A 20,978-nucleotide genomic window follows, 5' to 3' on the forward strand; every position below is an offset into this window, starting at 1 on the left:
TTGAATACACAAGGAAAATACACTTTTTTTTTTCTTTTCCAAAAATAACCTTTATTTTTGCAAATGAACTCTTCTGTATGAGAATGCATTAATACAGTGACCAGCAGCATGTATAAAGCTGCTTTTATAAAGGTGTGAATGGCGAACGGAATGGCGAACATTAATATTTAACTAGATGCACTGCACACCTAAATGAGTAAGAGCTAATTAAAAAGGGATTATATTAATTTTTCAATCCTTCCGAGCTCGTCGCTTACTGGTCGAAACCGTGGTCACGTGTTTGTGTTGTTATTTTTGTTGTCGACTTCCTGGTAGCGAAAAAAAAAATCATGTGATCATGTGACGCTTCCTGGAGCTTTACTTTAACGCATCACTTTTGCTCTCCGCAACAACATTCATCAGCAGCGAACCCTAATTCCCCCGCGGGATTTTGCGCTCGTTTACGGCATGGCTGACGGTGAGCGATCGCCTTTGCTGTTGGACAGTCGCGATGGAATGAACGGTCTGTCACCGGGAGATGAGACCTACCGACCCTTGACCAAACCACAGAGTGAGTCAAACCTGACCCGGATTGTCGGAGCTGTCTACCTCCACAGATTTTTTGGGGGGGGGCATCCTAGGCAAAATTCGAACGTACGCCTCGATACGTTTCTGTTCTATTGGAGCGTTCGAACGCGCCCGTGATGCCCACGTTCACGAGCTGACCAGCTAGGCATTTATTATTTATTACTTTTGTTTTGATTTATTTAGAGCACAGTGTGTGCATGTTTTGACCGTGTGATTTAACTTGCCGTAATCTGTAATCTGCAGATCCTGAGCACACTACAAATAGATTAGTGGCAGATTAGACGGAGCACCTGAATCACATGACTTAAGGAATCATGATTTTTGCCCTCACACTTATCAGTTTAAGCACTGTTGACTCTGGCTCAGATTTAGCAATAATACAAGTTAACATTATTGACCATTTGTAGAAATGATGACACACCGTATTTCTTTGGGTAACAAATCAATTTTCTTTACTTAAGATAAATTAAAATAATAATAAAAAAATATGGTTATTATGGTAAAAATCTTATTAATGTGGGATAATGTGTATGTATGAATGTGTGTGTATATATATATATATATATATATATATATATATATATATATATATATATATATATATATATATATATATATATATATATATACATACATACATACATACACTTAGATGTTAGCTTAAATCTAGTTTTGTATTTATTAATGTATGTTAAAAGGTGTAAATAAATGGTTTTAAAGCATTATTTTTACCCGTATGGAATGTTGATCCTTCCATGAATTAAAAAGTAAAAAAGGTGAAAGACTGACTCTTTTACTCGTATATTTAAAAAAATATTAGTCTTCAACTTAAATACACTTTTGGATATTGCATGCCATCAAGGCATAATAATAATAATAATAATAATAATAATAATAATAATGGAAAGGAAATTTTCTCGTAGTACAATCATTCTGTTCTTTTTCCTCTCTTTCTCTCTCTGCCGCCTCCTTACATCATCTCTCCTGCTCTCTCTGCATCCCAGATTTCCCAGCATTCCCGTCAGCTCCTCCCGTGTCGATGCTGGGAGAGGCTCCTCCGCCGTACTCCCCGCTGGGCTCTCCAGAGAGCGGCAGTGCTCCTGTCATCAGCTGCAGAGTGTGTCAGTCGCTTATTAGCGTGGAAGGCAAAATCCACCAGCATGTGGTCAAATGTGGAGTTTGCAATGAAGCTACTGTGAGTTAACAAGCCTGATATTATGTTTAATATTTGTTTGAAAACTGTACTGGATTTAAATGAATGGGCAGATTTTGATATCACGTCCTGTATTATCTAGCCCATAAAGAATGCTCCAGCTGGAAAGAAGTATGTGAGGTGTCCGTGTAATTGTCTTCTCATCTGCAAAGTCACCTCACAGAGGATCGCCTGCCCCCGACCTTACTGGTGAGAGACAATACCATCCTTCATAAGTTTTACAGCAAAGTATTAGGCTAGGAATACACCATGGAGCTGGGTATATGTGTGTTATTTGCATCCAGAATAAAAGATTTGTTTACATTATATACTGTGCATATTTATTATGTATATATAAATACAAGCACATGCTTTTTTTTATAAGAAAATGTTTTGTTTATATATTAAATATTTATATATCATATGCAATATATAAATATGTAAACATGTACATATTTATATATGAAATCTATTATGTGTCTGTATTTATTTATACATATACACAGTACACATACATATTTTAACACACACACACACATTACACACACACACACATATATATACATATATATATATATATATATATATATATATATATATATATATATATGTATGTATATATGTATATATATATATATATATATATCTTTTAAACTGTATTTTTTTGTGTGTAGGTTTCCACTAAATATATCTATAATTCATTGATAATAATCAGATTTGAGCACAGAATCAGCATATTTAAATATATACGTTATAAACAGTTACGCTTTTTCATCGCAGTACTTAATGTCAAAATAGATTATGGTGATGATTTTGCTGTATTTGTGATCATGCAAAAACGTGTTTCTTTATTATTAGTGGACTTTAGTAGAGAAGACGGAAGACAATTACGATGAGATTTAAATATTATTCAATATTTTTGAATCAAGGTAAAAAGATATCATTATTTGGCCAGAGGTTGTTTTGCAATAATGTTGATATAGTTTTTGATATTAATTAGGCTTATTTCCAGAAATTTGGTTATTTAATTCTTTTGTGTGTATGTGTCTTTTTTTTTTTATGGGGATCAGTAAGCGAATTATCAATTTAGGTCCAGTTCATCCTGGTGCCAGTAGTCCGAATCCTCAGCCTAGTGGTGCCAGAGTTTCCTGTGGCCACTGTGGAAACACTTTCCTAGTAAGAACTTTTCAAAATGATGCATGTCCCTTTATCATTTCATTAATAATAGCCTTAATATAGCTCTGACATAATGTTTGTCTGTCGCTGATTTAGTGGACAGAATTTACAGATCGGACACTGGCTCGCTGTCCACACTGCAGAAAAGTGTATGTTAAATATTATCCATAGACCTTCCTCTATTTAGTACCAACCGTTATATCCACTGCAAATAAAATAACATCATGTAATTCCATTCTTTTCATTCATATAGCTCGTCAATTGGCCAGAGGTACCCTAGAAAGCGGAGTTTGATATGTTTCCTGATGTGCTTGATCTTCATCATAACGACTGCGGGATTGATTGTAAGAATAAAAGCATCTTAGAGTACATTATTTTTAAAATGTATTGACGTTTCAGAATACAAGGAATCCTCTTTTTTTTTTTTTCTCTTTTGTAGGCTGGCACGTGGTGGAAGGCAAGGGTATATAAGGGGATTTATGCCTCATGGGTGTTTTTCATTGTCCTGGTGCTGATCACTTTGGTCAGAGCTTTACACTGGGCCTGCCTGAAAATTAGTGAACCGCTGCACAACTACTCATCGTAGGAGTGATGAATGTGGAGGAGGAGGAGGAGGAGGTAGAAATGAAGTGCAGACAAGAACAAGACAAGGAGAAAACTGAGCAAAAAATGTTAATAAAGGGATGTTCTGCCAGAAAAAGTCATATTTTTCACCCCAAAGTCAATGCAAAAAAAATTCACTTGGAACCTTGGAATATTTTGAAATATCTTTTTTTTCATTTGGGGGTAAAATATGACCATTCAGTGCTCTGCTTTTGAACCCTGCTTTTCTCTGAACTGATTTCCAATCCATTTTGCACACGCCGCTGATGGGAATCTGCTTTCTAAACACTGCTAAATTAGAAAAAAGCATAGGAAAACAAATATTTCAGCCTTGTCGGTAGGCTAATAACTTCCAGTTTAGTTGCAGAATCGGTAACTGCTGAAACGGGTCATGCGTTTGGCTCCGACGTCGCTGTGGAGTCACACGAATGTATTGAAAGGTTACAGTTAGAATGAGAGATTGTGGCTGAATTGCTGACACAGTGTAAGTGCCTCGTGTGACAATGTGCTCTGTTGTTATAACTTACAAAGCAGGTTTTTTTCCAAGTATGAAGGAACTGCAACTTTTAGCTTTATTGAAAATCGTAACCTGACCAGGCATATCAGATGAAGGGTTTGAGCAAGAAAAAGGAAATGAAAACACACTTTAGAAAAGCAAAACTCTTTTTTAGACCATGCATTTTAGTGCATGTCGACCTATTACTGGAATGTGCTATTGATTGAATCAAAGATGAATTGAATATTCCTTCAGTGTAGTTTCTTGCTTTTCTGTAGATGTTATTCAGTGGACCTATAGGGGTTTCTTTTCTTCTGTGGTGCCGGTTCAGACCAAACCTTTAACTTCCTTTTCTTCCTCCTGAAGCATTCAGCATGTCTTACTGCGTATCTGCACCCTCGAATTCAGCTTAGGCACCAAATTATGCTTTGCTTACTAACTAACAATGTTCAAATATCCAACACAATGCAATATTACAGATAATTTTGAGATTTCCAATGGTCCTCGTGTTACTTTTGTTGATGCTGTTTTTAAATCAGGCATTGCTGCTCATAATTTGTACCCGTCTTTGGTTATGTAGTTAAAGCTGTATTAAAATCTTTTCCATTATATGCTATTAAGACCTTTAACGTTACCTAGTAAAGTAGTACGGAAGATTATTTTTTACAATTTTGATTATTTAAAAAAAAAAAAAAGAAGTAATTTTTCCTTTCTCTTTGGCACAATCTGCACATAAAAACTGTCAATTGCTAGTAACTGTAAATACTCATTGAAGAGAATTTGCTGTGATTAACTTAATGTCCACACTGTCTAAAAAAAGTGTGCAAAATCTTACAACAGTTTGTCACTGAGACAACTGTATACCTTTTGTCAATACCACAAGTTTTGTTTTTATTTGGTGTACTATTTGTACATATTTTCATGAGGCCGGGCTGAAAAGTACAAAAGTACAAAGTTGTATCAGTGACAAACCGATTTGTTTTTTTTTTTTTTTTTGTTATTTCGGAAAGTGTGATCTGATGTAAATGTACCGGCTGACCAATCGCGTAGACTTGTTTCCAGCTGAAATGAACTTCTTGCACTGCACTCTCAAAGGAATAGTTCACCCAAAAATGAAAATTACAGGTGCATATGAATTTCCTCTTTCAGATGAGTTTTATTATTTATTCTAGCTCTTCCAAGCTTGGTAATGCTTGTGGATAGCGGCCATTATTTGGAAGTTCCATAAATAGGATATATTTGCAAAGTAAAACTAACCTATACTCCTATCGTGGGTTATCATATGTCCTCTGAAGCAGATTGATAGTAATATACACCTAGGATGGCTTCGGGTGAGTAAAATATGGGGTGTAATTTTCATTTTTGGGTGAACTATTCTTTTAATGAAGATACAGTTACTAATATATTGTAGAACTTGTACCTGTACCTATTCTTTGAAATGCAGAAGTGACCAGTATGGTTTTTTTTTTTTTTTTTTTGCAGTTCATTTGTTTACATGAGTGTACAGTTGTACTGTGCATTTACTTTAAATTTTTTTGTTAAATGTTTATATTGTTGCACTACATTTTAGCAATTTCGCTAACAGATTCTACCCTCGTCATTGTTGATTTTGTTGTTGATCAGTTTTGTATTTTCCTTTGTGACTAAAGTGTTTTAACAATCTCCTGCGCATTGTGTGTGCATATATAATGACAAATGCAACAGACAAAAAAAACAACAAAAAACCAAACACCTGTTTGGTAAGTTTCCAAGACAAATGCTAATGTTAAAAGTATAGTTCACCCAAAAATGTTCTCAACATGAATGAATTTCATTTAATATATATATATATATATATATATATTAAAAAACTGTGGGTAACAAAACTTGACCACAGACATTTACTTCCAAAAAATATTGTCAAAGTAAATGACAAAAATTTTCAGCTTTGGGTGATATCTTTTAATAATATAAACACGGAAGCTAAATTAATTCATATGATCTAAAACAACCTGTAGCGCATTCAAGATATGCCTATATTTTACCAGTTAATGTGCTTTTTTGTTACAGGAATCATACTGAAAAAGTCAATGTGAAATCTGTGATGTGTTTTGTTTTTTTTAGCATAAGAAGTACACAAGTGGTTCTTTTAGTAGGTTAAAATCTGCAGACATTCAACTGACACCTCATTTATTGACAAAATTTCACATCATTGCAAAAATGTTTTTAGTATTACCACTATAGCACGAATGTCAAAGAAATAATTTCTAATGTTCTCCAGCCACACAGACATCTGAAAATCTGTTTTGTTCAGTTATTATTAGTTACATTATTATAGACTTGGCTTTCTTTTCCTAAAAATTAAGATTTACTTTGAATCACCACAGAATGATTATTTACTCACTATATATTTAGTGCATTTTATGGAATAATAACTAATTAAAAGTATAGTTTACCAAAGAATGACACTTTAGTCAATGGTAAATGGTAAAATAGTAAATGGTAACAGAATTTTCATTTAAGAGTAACCTATACTGTTAGGCCTACATAAATTCAAAGCAGCTTACAACAAAATATAATTTTAGATCAAAGATGCAGAAATATTTCTTATTTACAATAATATTACCTCATGTAACCTGACTAAAAATGTGCTCCAACCCCTGCTTTTGTTACTACCCCACACAAATAATACCTGTCACTGGGGCAGTACTCTTTCAAAAGCTGCTAATATGTATAGGTTAGAGGTGTCCAATCCTACTCCAGGAGGGCCACTATGTAGTTTAGCTCCTAGAAGTTTTTAGTGTGCTTGACTAGCTGGTTCAGGTGTGTTTATCTGGGCCTAGAACCTAACTTTGTTTAAAGGTAGCTTTCCACACATTAAGACCTTTTGCACTGGAGCAACCTTTTCATAGTTCCTAGAACTATTGACGTAATTCTTAGGCTTTTGGTATTTTCGCATTACAGGAATTAGGAACATATGTAATTTGTAGGAACTCCATTTTAGCTCCTACTTAAAAGTAGGATCTGAAACAGTTCACATTCACGTCACTGTCAACCACTTTAGACTTCAACTGCCGGTCCTTTATTAGCATCTGTGATTCCATAAAGGATCTTTAATATTCTTGTAAGTTCTTTAGAGTTGAAAAATGCTCTTTAGATTATTAAAATGTTCTTCACGCTTAGAAACACTTGAATGGTTCTTAAATGGTTCACTGAAAGGTTATTTGGGGAAACAAAAAGGTTGTTCTGTGGCATTACTGCAAAACCCTCTTTTGAAACATTTACTTTTAAAAGCGCAGAACAGGATTGGACATCCCTGATTTAGCCACCTAAATGAGGTACAAAGGTGAACATTTGGAAATGTACATCCCAGTTTTTGTACCTTTTTTTTGAGAGCTCAAGGTCTGCAGGCCTATTTATGTTATTTGTTGACCTCCATCAGTCACAATTCTGCCCATGCCTACAACTTCAGCACCTTAACAGTGGTGAGATTTGTGTTGTCCTCATCAGTTGGGCAGTCCAAGTCCTCTTCCTCTCCATCCTCTTCATCAAGTTGGAGGCTCCCAGAAGAAAAGCGCATGCGTGCCAGTGGACCAGAACGCACCACTTTACCAAGTGCGGGAAAGTAGGGGTAGAAAGTGTCTGAATCTGAATCACTATAACTACCTGTGCCAATTACACATAAAGAAGTGGGTCTTTCCGGGAGTGGAGCCGGACTTAGAGGAAGGTAGGTGGGCCTGGTAGGAACCTGGTGTCGAGAAAGGTGTGGATAATATCCCAGAGGGCGATACTCGGATGCATAGGCAGCGGCGTTTGAGGCAAGTGTAGGCCGCTGGAATTTGAAGTCTGGTTGACTTGAGGCTCGACGTGGCAAACCAGTCTGAAAGGTGGAGTCGTCGCTGTAATGCCCTGCTTCCACTCCACTCAAGTCTAGTTTCTTGTTCAACCCAACTCTTAGTCCCAGTCCTCCTCTGGGGTACAATCTCGATTCTCCCTGGCCGGTGGGACGGAGCCTTTCCTGCTGCTTCTGTAGTTGCGGCGACAAGCAAGAGGATGGCAAGGACGAATGAGCAATTTGTCTGGGCAAGTACTGCAGAGGCACATGATTGTGATGAGTTTGAGGGAGGCGGTCTAGGGATGAAGACGTGTGGTCTTGCAATAGGTACGGGTGACTAGCGAGTGGGAAGGTTGGCAGCACTGGGTGGAACTGTAGATGGGGTGGGTTAGGATAGAGAAGTACTAGATGCTGGGTGCTAGGAGACAATCGTCTCTTTGCTTTTTGTCTCTGAGCTGCTCTACCACGATGTTCCACTCCTGATGTAGAAAGGGAACGGAGCTTGGGTGAGGCAGAATTGCTTGAGAAGGCAGGATTTCGTGACAAGGGCCTGGATCGTTCCAGCTCATTAGCGAACATGACTTCCACGGCAGATAGGCTGCGCTTTGCTACGCCTGTCTGTTCGCCGTGTTGCCCAGCAACAGTTGGGTCGGGAGGTAGATGCTCGTACAGCTATGTGAGGAAGAAAAAAATGTAAGAAACATGATCCAAAAACACATCCAAAATGTAAGTAACTCGTACAATACCTGCTTGGAGACATCAGTCAGTATGTCAGGAGAGGATCTGCACTGTCGAGTGTCATATTCACACTTGCAGTAACTTCTGAAAAAAAAGTGCGAAACATGCTGTAGATGCAGTGAAAAACAAACCCCTACAGCACTGTCCAATTCCCTAAAAACTCTTTCTCATTCTCATTCTCAAAAAAATGTAAAAACACATTGCAGTTTAAACCATTTGTAGCTTGAGGTACAAATGTCACTGGGATGGCACCCTTTCAAAGGGTATATATACCCTTGTACCCCATTTACACATAAAATGTGCATTTTAGTACCTATTATAGCTTTGTACCTGAAGTGTACCTATAAGCGCCTTTTGAAAGGGTACTGACACAGGGACAGCTTCTGTACCTTTTGGAATTGTTTTATTGGTTTCTGTCCGAAATGGTGCACTTGATGATCATGACTTTTCCTTTCTTGGCACTGTAGCATGTCCTATTTGGCGTTTTATGTTTCACATGTAACGTTTTCGTGACTCAACAAAGTAATGTCAGCTCAACCTATGGAGGACTACCTTTGTCTAAGCCAACAGAAGACAATTGTATCATTTTTGCTATTTAGATTTTTCCCATTAGTGGCTTAGAAAGTACATGTACAGTTTATGCACAAATGTATTCCCATAACATACAAAATCCTATGTAACATCTTACCTTTCAAAAGGCAAATGTTTCTTGTCTCCAGAGCCAACACACTCAAGAAGTTGCTTCTGTGTTCTGCCACTAAAATACCACAAACACAAAAAAAGACAACCGTTACTAATAAAAAAATTAATAAAATATATATATACATACATTTTTTTTTCAATTTTTTTTTTCATTATGCACCATATGCTGAGCACAATCAAACACAACAGATGAATAAATGCAACACATGAATCAAACTCACTCAGAATGCTGACCATTTATGACACGGTTTCTATATATTTTTATTATACTGCTGTATGTGGGAAGAGATATATTAAACAGAGGACTGAAATCACTCAAAGTGACATTCATTTCTTCATCTTGCCTACACTCAACTATAGTGTCTGATCACGTCTGTGCTTTTCTCAACTTTGTCATATCGCTAGACACCCCCACTTTGTGTTGCCCATTATTATCATCACTCATTTTGCCAGTTATTATCAGTTCCCAATAAAGTCACTGTCAGAGTGGAAGCACTTGCATACATGTAAACCATTGAATAAAGAGTGTTTAGCAAAGAAGATTAGAACTACTCTGTTTAATAACCTCATTACAATCTCTTAGAGGATTTATGGAAGATGATTACGAAGGATCATAGCATAAAGTAGACAGTTGAGGCTGAGGTATGAAGTCACATACCTGTATCTAAAACTGGATCCTTTACTGGATAAAATTGACTTTTGATGTGACTTGGGCTCTTCTGCAAGCCTGAAGAAAGCATGATATTCCACACACATCTTCCAGAATGCCTTACACACATCTCTGCTGGCCATGGAGAACTCAACAGTGTCTCTCCTTGAAGGCTAACACAGTAAGAGTTATGTGACAGATGGGATATTAGTAAACATTCCATGTAAAAATCTATTTAATTTTTCGTTAAAGCATTTTCAGTCAAATTAAATTAAACACTTTCATATTTATCATAAATAAAATAAAATATCTTTCATTTTACCGCTTCATTGGTGTGGATTATTTAAACAAAACAATAAGTAAACAAAAGTTTAGTTTCCTTCTTGCAATTTACGTTGTTTATCTCTCTTTTATTTTCTATCATGCTCTTATCTTTCATGATAAATTGCTTGTGCTGTTCCTCATTTGTAAGTCTGCCATCTTTGTATGAAAGTGTGTGCAAAATGCCTAAATGTAAATCTAGAAGTCAGCACAGGCATTGCAGATATACTATATAATGAGAAAGATTATTTTAAGTGTTGCTGAGGAACTATTGTATTCTTTCCCCCACAGATTCCAATGTAAAAACAGCCGTTGCTATGGAGGGATCGTTTGTGTCTCACCCCAGTCTCAGTGTGGAGTTTGATGAGAAAATGTTTCCTCTTAAAGCTCAGCTTTCGGATCTTGGCCCAGCTGAAGGTATTGATCTTTGTGTTTCCCTGATAGCAGTATAAACATGTAAGAGAGACAGCATTTAAGGGTGTATATTTGTTTTGATGTGCTTTTCTAATTAGAAGGCTACAGTGTAAGCATATATTATGTTATAGTACCTGAAAGACTAGCACTCCCATATGTGTGACGGCGAGGTTGATCCTCATGCCTTCTCCATCATGAGCAGGGTGAGGGCGGATCCCGTACATGTCCATTTTCCGGGCGACCTCCAGCAAATGCACATCTGATTCAGCAGGAGTGTGACCTCTGACCCCATAAATAAAATTATTTAAATGGTAATGGGCAAAATAAAATATGTTCAAGCACTGGTAGTAACTAATTATATGCAGTCTGAGTTTCATAGTCAGATTCCAAAAAGTAAGTAATTGGAATTATATCACATTAGATTTATTTAAATCTTATATTTTTATGCTTTAATTAACTATTCCCTTTATGAACACCTGCAGGGGGTAAAGTCCAGTTTGGGAAACCCACTTTATTCTACTGAAATGTATGTGGTAAAGTCATAAATTAGATTAAAAGTAATCAAAAAACAATCATTCCACAATATTCTGACTATATTATCTAAAATGTGGTTTGTAATAGATTGTGTTAATAACTACACTTTTTTTCACGTCATTTGTAATCAGTTACAGATTGCAATTTATAAGTAATCGACCAAGCACTGTGTACATTACGGGACATTACATTATTCATGATATATGCGTGCCAGCCAATATTATCATTCTGGTATACTTGCATGCTGTGGTTGTATGTTACCTGTGCTTTTTGTGAAAGCGAATGATTTTATGATCCAAGTATTCTTGGTTTGGCACATATTGCTTATTTTCAAGATGATGAGTATCCAATTCATCGTCATAATCCCCGATTTCTGCTACAAATGGTCATAGAGTGGAAAAGTATAATGTGATTATCATATGTGCATATGATAATCAAAAGATAAGATTTGAAAGCATTGTATTTGACGATATGCAAACATTCAGTGAGGTAAGAGGAGCTACCTTGCAGTATATGCGAGACCAGCAGTGCGGCGCTGTTATCGTTACACGTGAGGCTACCATTTGACAAATCCTGTTTGATCTGAAGGGCAAACAGATACCTGTATAAAAGAGGAAGCAGTCAGAATGAACTCATATCACCTCTCACCATCTATTTATCTGCCTATATATCAAAAAACATCGGAGTGTGATATACCTGGTTAAGCCTCTCTGCAATTGTCCTGGGTCAGGAGGGAAAAACTTCACTATAAAATGGAACGCCACATCACTGATATCTATGGGTGAGAAGCATTATTACACCCAGTATCCCATTACCCATTACATTATTATACCCATAAAACTGCCATTAAGCTTATTTTATTAGCAATCTTAACATTCACTAAAGACAAAATATCAAGGGGATAGTGGTCTAATAGTTAAGCATCTGTGATGGTAAATAAAAGATTCAATCCATTAAAGAACTAAATCAATAATTGGTGATCACTGACTTCTGAGATTATATCTTCTACTGTAAGCATCTAGGGTAGAAGAAAGTGGGGTAAGATGTGCCAGGGGATATGTTCTCAAGAGTATTTTTATGTATTTTAAAAGTATGTTCATTTGCAGAAAATGCTGCTGACATGCTTTTTTGCAAGTCAGCAGCATTTCTAGCTGTTCATGTAGTTTTCTACATGGCCAGTATGAGTGTTACGTCAAAGAGTTTAGGGCCAAATTGGATCACTAAATTATTAAATAACTTTTTTTATAAAACCCTATTTTAATCCTTCCATCTTAATCCATTCTCCTTGCCAATATAGCAAAACTTAACTAAAACTTGCTTTATTTTTGCTTTATTCTGCATAACAATATTTTAAATCACATAATCCTACCACTAACACTTAACTTACTGACTATATATTATTCAAATGCAAATTAGTAGTTTATTAGATGTAAGTCTTAATTAATAACCTTGTCACAACAAAACAAATATGATACAGCAAAGCTCACTTTTGATTTGCTTAGCCACAGGCTTCAGGAGTTCAAGCCAAACCTGTAGAAGAAACAGTATGTGATTTCATTTTCTATGGGTGCAGCAAACAACTATGTATTTGACGAGTGTTGATATAGCAACGATTTCAAGGGACAGTTTACCAAAACATGAAATGTTTCAAACCATATTTTCTTCAGTTCAAATTTGAAGTCATGCATTCATAATCTTGCCATGCAATGAGCTATTAACCCAAGAACAGCTGCGACAAGATCAGTGAGATGAAATCAGTCCAAACTGTGAACAAATAATTCAGAAAATTTTTCTTGAACTGGGTGAACTGACTAAAAAAACGCCTTTATGGCGCCTCTGCATCCTTTTGACGGTTAAAAATACTCCATTCTAATTGCATGTACATGAGAGACCATCTAAAGAAAATTTCTTCTTCTTCGTTGGGTTTGTCGAAACATGAGGATGAATAAATGATGACAAAATGTAATTTTTTGGGCTGGACTTTGCTCTTTATTATCATTCTCTATTATTGACGTCATTGACAGGTCAAAGGTTTTGACTCACATAGCTGCCAGTATGGTGACGGAACTCCAGGCCAAAGTACTCTTTCTCCAGCAGCTTTAGATGACCACACACCTTATTGAAGAAATCGGATGCCAGAATCTTTCTCTGTGGGTAGATAAAAAAGAATAAATCACAGCACACAGACAGCGCCACTTCACACATCTTCCATGTCAGTGCTGCTTGTAGTAATGTTAATTTCGAGTGATGTGACTGCAGTGTCACTGTGAAGTTCCTCCTCAGATTTGCTTCTTTCTTCCATCTCTATTACTTGATGCGGGTGGTAATGAGATGGTGATGCGATTTGAGCAGAATGTGACTCTTAGAGCAACTTTCCCTGGTAATTGAATCTGCAGCAACTGAAGTCCTCAAACAGAATTATGGGAAAGTCAGATGCTCACTGAGTCAGCCTCAAAATACAGGGTTGCTATCTGATGAGTGTGTTTGTTGGCACATATGTGTGTGAGGATGTGTTCTTGAACCCTGTATTTACTGTGACAGCGGGGCATAGAACCTCCCCATTATCTTGTCAAAGGCGAGGAACATGAGAAGAAGATAGAGGGATAAAGTCTGGAACAAGCATGAGATAGAGAGGTTGAAACACATACCACAGTACAAAGATAGATCTGTGACTCTCATGGCAGGGTAAATTTATGCCAAAATATACAGTCTTTGTGAATACTTGTGAGGACATAATGGATGCTTTCTTGCACTGTTTTTTAGAATAAATAAGATCTTTAACAGTGAATCATCATCATCATGCACTTGCAAGCTTTTCTTTTGATTCCAGAGAATACAATCTTCATCAAAATACTCAACATTTTATATGGAAAATGTGAGTGGTGCTTTGTCTGTCTGCTTGTGCTGCTTGGCTGGTCTTAGTTGGTTAAATGGTCGTTGGTGTTCAGTAGGTTTAACTTAATTGGTAAGATGGTCTAGCTCCCTCTGAAACCAGCCTGATCTGGCTGGAAGACCACCTAAAACCAACCAATAAGTTTGGGATGGTTTCCATTGGTTCTTTTTAGCAGGTATTGCTTATACCTAAACAAGTAATAATCCTGCTCTCCTCCACAAACCACACAATCTTAGGTGTCGTCAATTTCGATATATATTAGGTTTAGGAATTTAAAAAACCCTAACCTAACCTTAAAATTAATGATAATAGCAAGCACCACTAAATATGCTGAAATGACATTTTCTTTCAAGTATTGATCGAAAAAACAGATCATCTCTCTACAACCTCTTTCTCTCTGATTTCTTGTATTTTTCACTGCCTCTTTACTAATTGCCTGTTTTGCCTGAGGATGTAGGGGAATGCTGGCATGCTCTCTGGAATGAGGCCAGAACAGGCTTCTGTTCAGTGCTGGCCACGATATTTACCCCTATTCAGACACACATATGCCTCACAGCTATACTAACTAACTCACTCTCTGTCTTTTTTCTGTCTATCTCCCCACCCCCCTGATTTTATATCTCACCTGCTTTTTCTGACTGGTAGGACAAGGCTGTGCTGTGTAAAAGCAGTGAAAACCCCCAGGCATGTACACACACACACACACACACACACACACACACACAGCATCCCCCATGAAGCAGAGGCAGCAAGCGGATAATGGGACATAAAATGATGCTCCTTTACAAGCAAAACACAGCTGGACCAAAAGTAAGAGACCCCCTTCCCCAAAATACACACACACGCACAAACACACAAGATGTGGTGACATAGTGTGTATATATGTGTGTAGGTGTATGTGTATATGAATTCCTTCTTAAATGAGGAAAATTTGATTTAATGTAAATAAGTGTATAAATAAGTGACTAAACATCACAATTATGTATTGCCCTCGTTATCGGATACACCATACATTTTAAAGGCACTTTTATTTAATACAGATAGAAAACGAAACATTGCAAAAGGTAATTATAGGGTACGATAGACTTGTTGTCACACTTTTTACTTCACTGAATATTTCACAGGGTAGGGTTATTTTTGAACATCAGAACCAAGAAAAAAAAACTCACTGAAGATATTTTGCTCTTTTGTGGCCACATTCCTCAATAGAGGGCCATGTTGGCAAGCTATATGGGCTTTATGTAAAATATACTGAGCAATCTATCATGCACAAGTGAAAAAGGAAACATATATTTGGGCAACAAGTAAATATGTATGTGACAACTTGCCTCAATCTGGCATTTATGCAAACCAGCGCTATAAAACAAGCATTAGTGAACCTAAAAACTACCTTTTGGTAGTTACCAAAAAACCCTGAGACAACTTGCAACATTTATATATATATATATGTATATATATATATATATATATATATATATATATATATATATATATATATATATATATATATATATATATATATATATATATGATTTCTCACCTCCACCTCGAAAACTCTCTCGCTGTCGTCTAAAAAGATGACGCGTAACCGCAGTTTCTCATTCTTGTTCTTCTTCCGCACAGCTGCCCTATTGACAGGTGTCTTCAGCAGCTCGAACTTATCCCCCATCTTCTGTGCGTCTGTTTACGATTGAAGCGGCACACTTTTCTTTTAAATAAAGCACAGAGGGTCCATAATGTGTGATGTTATCCGTTTGATGCTGTAGTGAGGGAGTTGCGCGCGGCGGTCTCGTGACGAGTGTTCGCGCATCCTGCTCTTAAACTGAGCAGCATCAGCAGCAGGATCTGATCTCAGGCACAGCATCACGATACACCATAAACACAAGTCTCCAACTCTAGAACGGTTGTCTAGAACAACATTGCTGGTGTAAAATATTTAGTTTTAGTAATGTTTTGTTTCATCGTTGCTGACGCGGAATGAAGTCTTACAAAAGCAGACAAAAATGTCCGGCATCATTATATATATATATATATATATATATATATATATATATATATATATATATATATATATATATATATATATATATATATATCCCAGTTGTATTAAGTTTTATTATTTATTGCAAGAACTTGACTGGTCTGTATAAAGCCATTTGCATAAAGATAATTCCAGCTGAACTCCTCTTGTGTGACTTTAAATGCAGTCCTTGAACCAAAAACTCATCATCGCCGACACCAATGACTTGTACATTCACTATGAGTGTACCGTTGGTGGAAATGAAATCTCATTAGCTGCAACTCCTAATATGAGCCAGGAGGTGGCAGTATTTCCTAACGAGTTCCACTCGGGCTAAACAAACCCCGTAACTGTGTAGTTTCTCGTCTGTAAACAGCTCATACAGCTGTGCGACGAGAGATTAAACAATCAATTATAACACGTCAGCCTCTCAAAAAGCGTCCGACATCAGAAGTGTTTCTCTCGTCCTCACCTATTGTGCTGTGTATTCCTGGGCAGGTGAATGTAATCTCTTGTTTTGTTACGGCGGAGCGGAACCTGTAAGAGGAGCCGAAGCCGGAGCTCTGCTGACCAGCTGCTGCTGTTCCATCACACATCATCATCATCACCAGCGGCCCTGTTTGATTTTCCGAGCACCTGTCGGTCTGTGTGTTTTCCACCGTGTATTCTGACCCTCTTGTACGGAGGCTGAGAGGTAATCCGTCTCTTCGACCACCTTAAACTGTATGCTGCAACATCTGGATTTAATGCTATGATTTTTTTGCACACTTTTTTTTTTTTTTTAATCCGTACACAGCCTAAAGCAATCAGTAAATATAAATGTAAATAGTTTAACGTTGTAGCGTATAAGGTAAAGTTATAAAAAGTAATAACCCATGAAGTTGAACATTTAGGATAGCTGAACCAAACAGTAGACCTCAAGGAACGTTTTCAGTACGTTCTGGTCGGGTTCTCTGAACGTAATGAAAAAAGTTAGACCCTACCTGGTCTAAAATATTGTTATTAAAATATTAGCACAATATATATATATATATATATATATATATATATATATATATATATATATATATATATATATATATATATATATATATACACTCAGAATATATATTCAGAATTTATAAAAAAAAATAGTTTAAAACATTCAGATGTTGATCAGATAATAACATTTTCCTATTAATCCTAAGTCATTGGGAACCTTTGCAAAACTAATTTATGTTAGCTGGGAGCTAAATGAGTATTTTTTTGACTTTAGCTGTTTGGAATTAGATTCAAACAACTGTTTCACATGCCCTGTTTCTGGGGCATGTTGTCACAAAAAACAAAGAAACCTGTGAAAATATTACGTTTATACTCAAGATTTTATTTGCACCTCTTTACACTTGATGAGTTGACATTATTTAGATCAGATTGTATACAAAGAGTAAATGCCCTTCAAGACTCATGCAAAATAATGTCTGTAACAGAAGTTCATTACATAGGGCTTAAAAAAAAAAAAGTGGGTGCTTCACCTATAGCTGTCTATTGATCTGTGTAAATGGCAAATTGTCTCATCCATTTGTTTCTCTCACCTTAAACTTTTTATTTCTTGTTATTACTCATTTTCCACTTGAAGGATATAAAAGCACAAATGCCCAGAAAGAGTTACTACAAAATGTCAAGGGTGTCATTTGGAAAATGTCATACACCGCCTGGCATGAGAAGGGTGATATATTTTAAAGCTCTTCTGTTAATTTAGTAAGCAGTCAGTGGTCCTCTGGTTCATCTCACCCTGGGGGTCTGAGAAAAAATAGACACTGGAAAAGGTCTAAACCATTCCAGCCACTTTGCCCTTGATGATTCATTCACCTACACACTCACATCCATGTATTTAGCCAAACATCTGCCTTAAACTGTCTTCCCATTAACTAATCCCCTATGGTTGTGTTTCCCCCCATTTGCACAGATGTCGTTTAAAGTTTAAGACCTGCATTTTCTTTTGCGTCTGGTGGTTCAGTTTGTGTGGTTTATCACTCTGCTTTTCAAATTTGCAATCGATATTTGACATCTAAGGGTACTGGGCAATAACAATTTTTGTTTGTACGTTATGTTGCGCAGTGAATGCGTAAAGACATCTTTTTCCATTTACAGTCTTTCAGAAGTACCCGAGTTGTGCCGAAAATCCAGACTTCCTGTCATGGGAATAAATGACATTTTAAAATACAGTTATAGACACTTATTTTCAATTGTACTATTTAACGTAACGCTATTTTTATTGTATTTTGATCAGCCTTGGTGAGCATTTTTTTTTAAAAAACATTAGATTTTACACGTTTTATTCACACGCCGCTTTATAACGTGACGAGAGAAACAGGGTATTCACATCTAAAGTGTAGGTGACACTTGAAAATGAAAGATAAGAATGTAAATTAGAAAAGTAGTTGAGTTAGTGAGTTAAAGGTATAGTTAATTCTGTTATTAATTACTTACCCTCATATCGTTATAAACCCGCAAGACCTTTGTTCATCTTCAGAACGCAGATGAAGATATTTTTGATGAAATTCGAGAGCTTTCTGAGCCTGCTACCATGATCATAGTCCAGAAAGATGTGAAGACATCGTTAAACTAGTCATTAGAATATGTTATGAAGCTACAAGAATATTTTTGTGCATATCTTTTTTCAACAATAACATTTTTTTGTTGTCAGTCTTCAATGCACGTTTATGAGTGTACCACACACAATTTTAGTTTTCTTTGCTTTCTTTAGAACGAAAAGTATTCTCATAGCTTAATAACATACGGTTGAACTACTAATGTCACATCACTATTTTAACAATGTCCTAACTATCTTTCTGGGCCTTGAACGTGGTAGCTGCATTGCTGCTTATGCTGGGTCAGAAAGCGTTTCAATTTCATCGAAAACACCTTTATTTGTAGAAGAACAAAAGACTTATGGGTTTCGAATGACACAATGGTGAGTATTTAATGACAGAAATTTCATTTTTCACTTTAAATAAGTGATTTGTGAGTGAATCATGTTACATATCTTTTAGTGTCCTTCCCTGAAGAAAGAAACCTCATCTATGTATGAATAAGTTCACAAGAAATGTTCGAGCTAATGTATATGCAGCCCTCAGGTATGGCACATCTAACAACAACAAAAAGGATATGAAAGTGTCTTTGAGCTCTTAATAACTTGTTCACTTGTCTCACGAGACAATCCCAATCCTTTTCCAACCCACTCACCCCTCTGGGGTCCATGTCTCATGAGAAGTCTTCCTGTGTCTTCACTCTCCAGCTGATGTCATGACCAAGGACAATGTCACAGCCTATTAAAATTGTCCACACTGCTGGATCAGACTCCGTCTTTGCTTCATAAAAGAAGTAGGTGGAGAAGGAGAGATAGGGAGAGCAATCCCTTTATCCACACTGAAATGAAATTTAAACCCCTACTGTTTTATACCGTGGAACGAACGTTAATGTGGATTCATTCTCTTTTGATTTTTAAATCTCCTTCTTCTCTTGTGTTTTAAATGAGATTACATGTCACAGCTTAAATGACTAGACAGAGGAATTTATATGGAGAAACAGAAGCTGTTCAATGGTCACTTTGTATGTTAATTGGGATGTTTAATGGTTTTCTTCCTCAAAACTCAACCATGTAAAACCAGCACTTGGTGACTTTTAAATAGATATTACTCTCTCAAGTATGCCGCCATCAATATACACACGACTGCAGAAGAAAAGTGTACTCTGGAAGCTACTTACTCATGTAAACATACACTACCTTTCAATAAGATCAGTAAGATTTTGTTTTTAAAATGACATTTGTACTTTAATTCAGCAATAAACGGATCAATAATGGCAGCGTAATTGCGAATAAATGCCGTTCTCTTGAATTTTCAAATTTAAAATGTATCACAGTTTACACGTTTTACAACATTGATGATAATATGCTATAAACATTATAATGATTCCTACAAATCATGTGAGGACTGGAGTAAAACAGGAAAGTAATATATTTAAAACTGTTCCATTTCCATTTGTGTTTATTGGTAATGTTGCTAATTATATGGTGGACACTATCATATGCCTCGAGAATGAGGACTGTTTTTTTTCTGTCTCGGTCAGTCTAACGCTTATCTGAAGTGCAGGTCTGTGTTGTTTTATTTCAGAATGGATGCCAACGAGAAACAGAGAGTCGAGTACCTGCTGAGAGCTAAACTTGTGGCAGGATACTCCTGAGGTGATTAATGGCTTTGCTTATGATTTCATTAATCTATTAATACCACTGATAAGTTTCCTGCTGCAGAGAGAGAAGGTCAGTGTCAGAATAAATCTGGACACTCATTAACCCCTCAAGCCAAACCTCTGATCTTCAGAAAGGTCTGCAAAGAGAGGCAAGAGAAATGGCATATTGGCTAGAAAGAATGCTTTTAAGGAAATATATAGACAAATGGTTGATTCGGTTCGCAAAAGTGAATAGTGAACAGTTTGACCGGACAGATAGAGTTTGCAGTTTGCAGAACTTTGATCAAAAATGTAATTAAAAACAAATATTTTGAAATATTATTAGAATTTATTCTAATATGTTTTAAAAGGTAATTTATTCCTGTGATGCAAAGCTGAATTTTCAGCAACATTACTATAGTCTTCAGTGTCTCATGATCCTTCAGAAATCATTCTAATATGCTTGATATTTTCGAAAACAGTTGATGCTGTATGTATATCCATTTCGGTCAATGCATGTTACCGAAAAAAAAATCCTACTGACCCTAAACTTCTTAATGGTGGTGTATAAAAAACAAAAACTAAAAGTATTATCACAGGTCAATGACAGCACCATCACAATTGATTGATTGTGCTACTGTTGGATCAAG

General features: G+C 36.4%; 2 protein-coding genes across 2 annotated transcripts; one reads left to right on the forward strand and one right to left on the reverse strand.

The window, feature by feature from the left end:
• Positions 1 to 314: 314 nt before the first annotated feature.
• On the forward strand, positions 315 to 4,702 carry pip4p1b (phosphatidylinositol-4,5-bisphosphate 4-phosphatase 1b). Its single transcript, XM_043249400.1, has 7 exons — positions 315 to 550; positions 1,572 to 1,762; positions 1,863 to 1,969; positions 2,830 to 2,935; positions 3,032 to 3,084; positions 3,189 to 3,279; positions 3,375 to 4,702. Exons 1-7 carry the CDS (start codon positions 448 to 450, stop codon positions 3,519 to 3,521), a joined length of 798 nt encoding a protein of 265 aa, XP_043105335.1. The 5' UTR covers positions 315 to 447; the 3' UTR covers positions 3,522 to 4,702.
• A 743-nt stretch (positions 4,703 to 5,445) lies between these two features.
• On the reverse strand, positions 5,446 to 15,884 carry LOC122351948 (FERM domain-containing protein 7). Its single transcript, XM_043249388.1, has 12 exons — positions 15,640 to 15,884; positions 13,250 to 13,354; positions 12,694 to 12,736; positions 11,903 to 11,981; positions 11,710 to 11,807; positions 11,468 to 11,582; positions 10,807 to 10,954; positions 10,600 to 10,695; positions 9,947 to 10,110; positions 9,275 to 9,343; positions 8,595 to 8,670; positions 5,446 to 8,520 (listed from the first exon to the last, which is right to left on the reverse strand). The coding sequence occupies exons 1-12, from the start codon at positions 15,766 to 15,768 to the stop codon at positions 7,474 to 7,476; spliced, it is 2,169 nt and encodes a 722-aa protein (XP_043105323.1). The 5' UTR covers positions 15,769 to 15,884; the 3' UTR covers positions 5,446 to 7,473.
• Positions 15,885 to 20,978: the final 5,094 nt, after the last annotated feature.

This window comes from Puntigrus tetrazona, chromosome 1 (assembly GCF_018831695.1).
Source record: "Puntigrus tetrazona isolate hp1 chromosome 1, ASM1883169v1, whole genome shotgun sequence".
NCBI lineage: Eukaryota > Metazoa > Chordata > Actinopteri > Cypriniformes > Cyprinidae > Puntigrus > Puntigrus tetrazona.

Coding starts and splice junctions, on each gene's coding strand:
- LOC122351948 (XM_043249388.1), bottom strand. CDS start 15,768: ATGGGGGATAAGTTCGAGCTGCTGAAGACACCTGTCAATAGGGCAGCT. Junction 11,982..12,693: donor TGTGGCTAAGCAAATCAAAA/GTGAGCTTTGCT, acceptor TCTCACCCATAG/ATATCAGTGATGTGGCGTTC. Junction 11,583..11,709: donor GGTCTCGCATATACTGCAAG/GTAGCTCCTCTT, acceptor GACCATTTGTAG/CAGAAATCGGGGATTATGAC.
- pip4p1b (XM_043249400.1), top strand. CDS start 448: ATGGCTGACGGTGAGCGATCGCCTTTGCTGTTGGACAGTCGCGATGGA. Junction 1,970..2,829: donor GCCTGCCCCCGACCTTACTG/GTGAGAGACAAT, acceptor TATGGGGATCAG/TAAGCGAATTATCAATTTAG. Junction 3,280..3,374: donor TAACGACTGCGGGATTGATT/GTAAGAATAAAA, acceptor TCTCTTTTGTAG/GCTGGCACGTGGTGGAAGGC.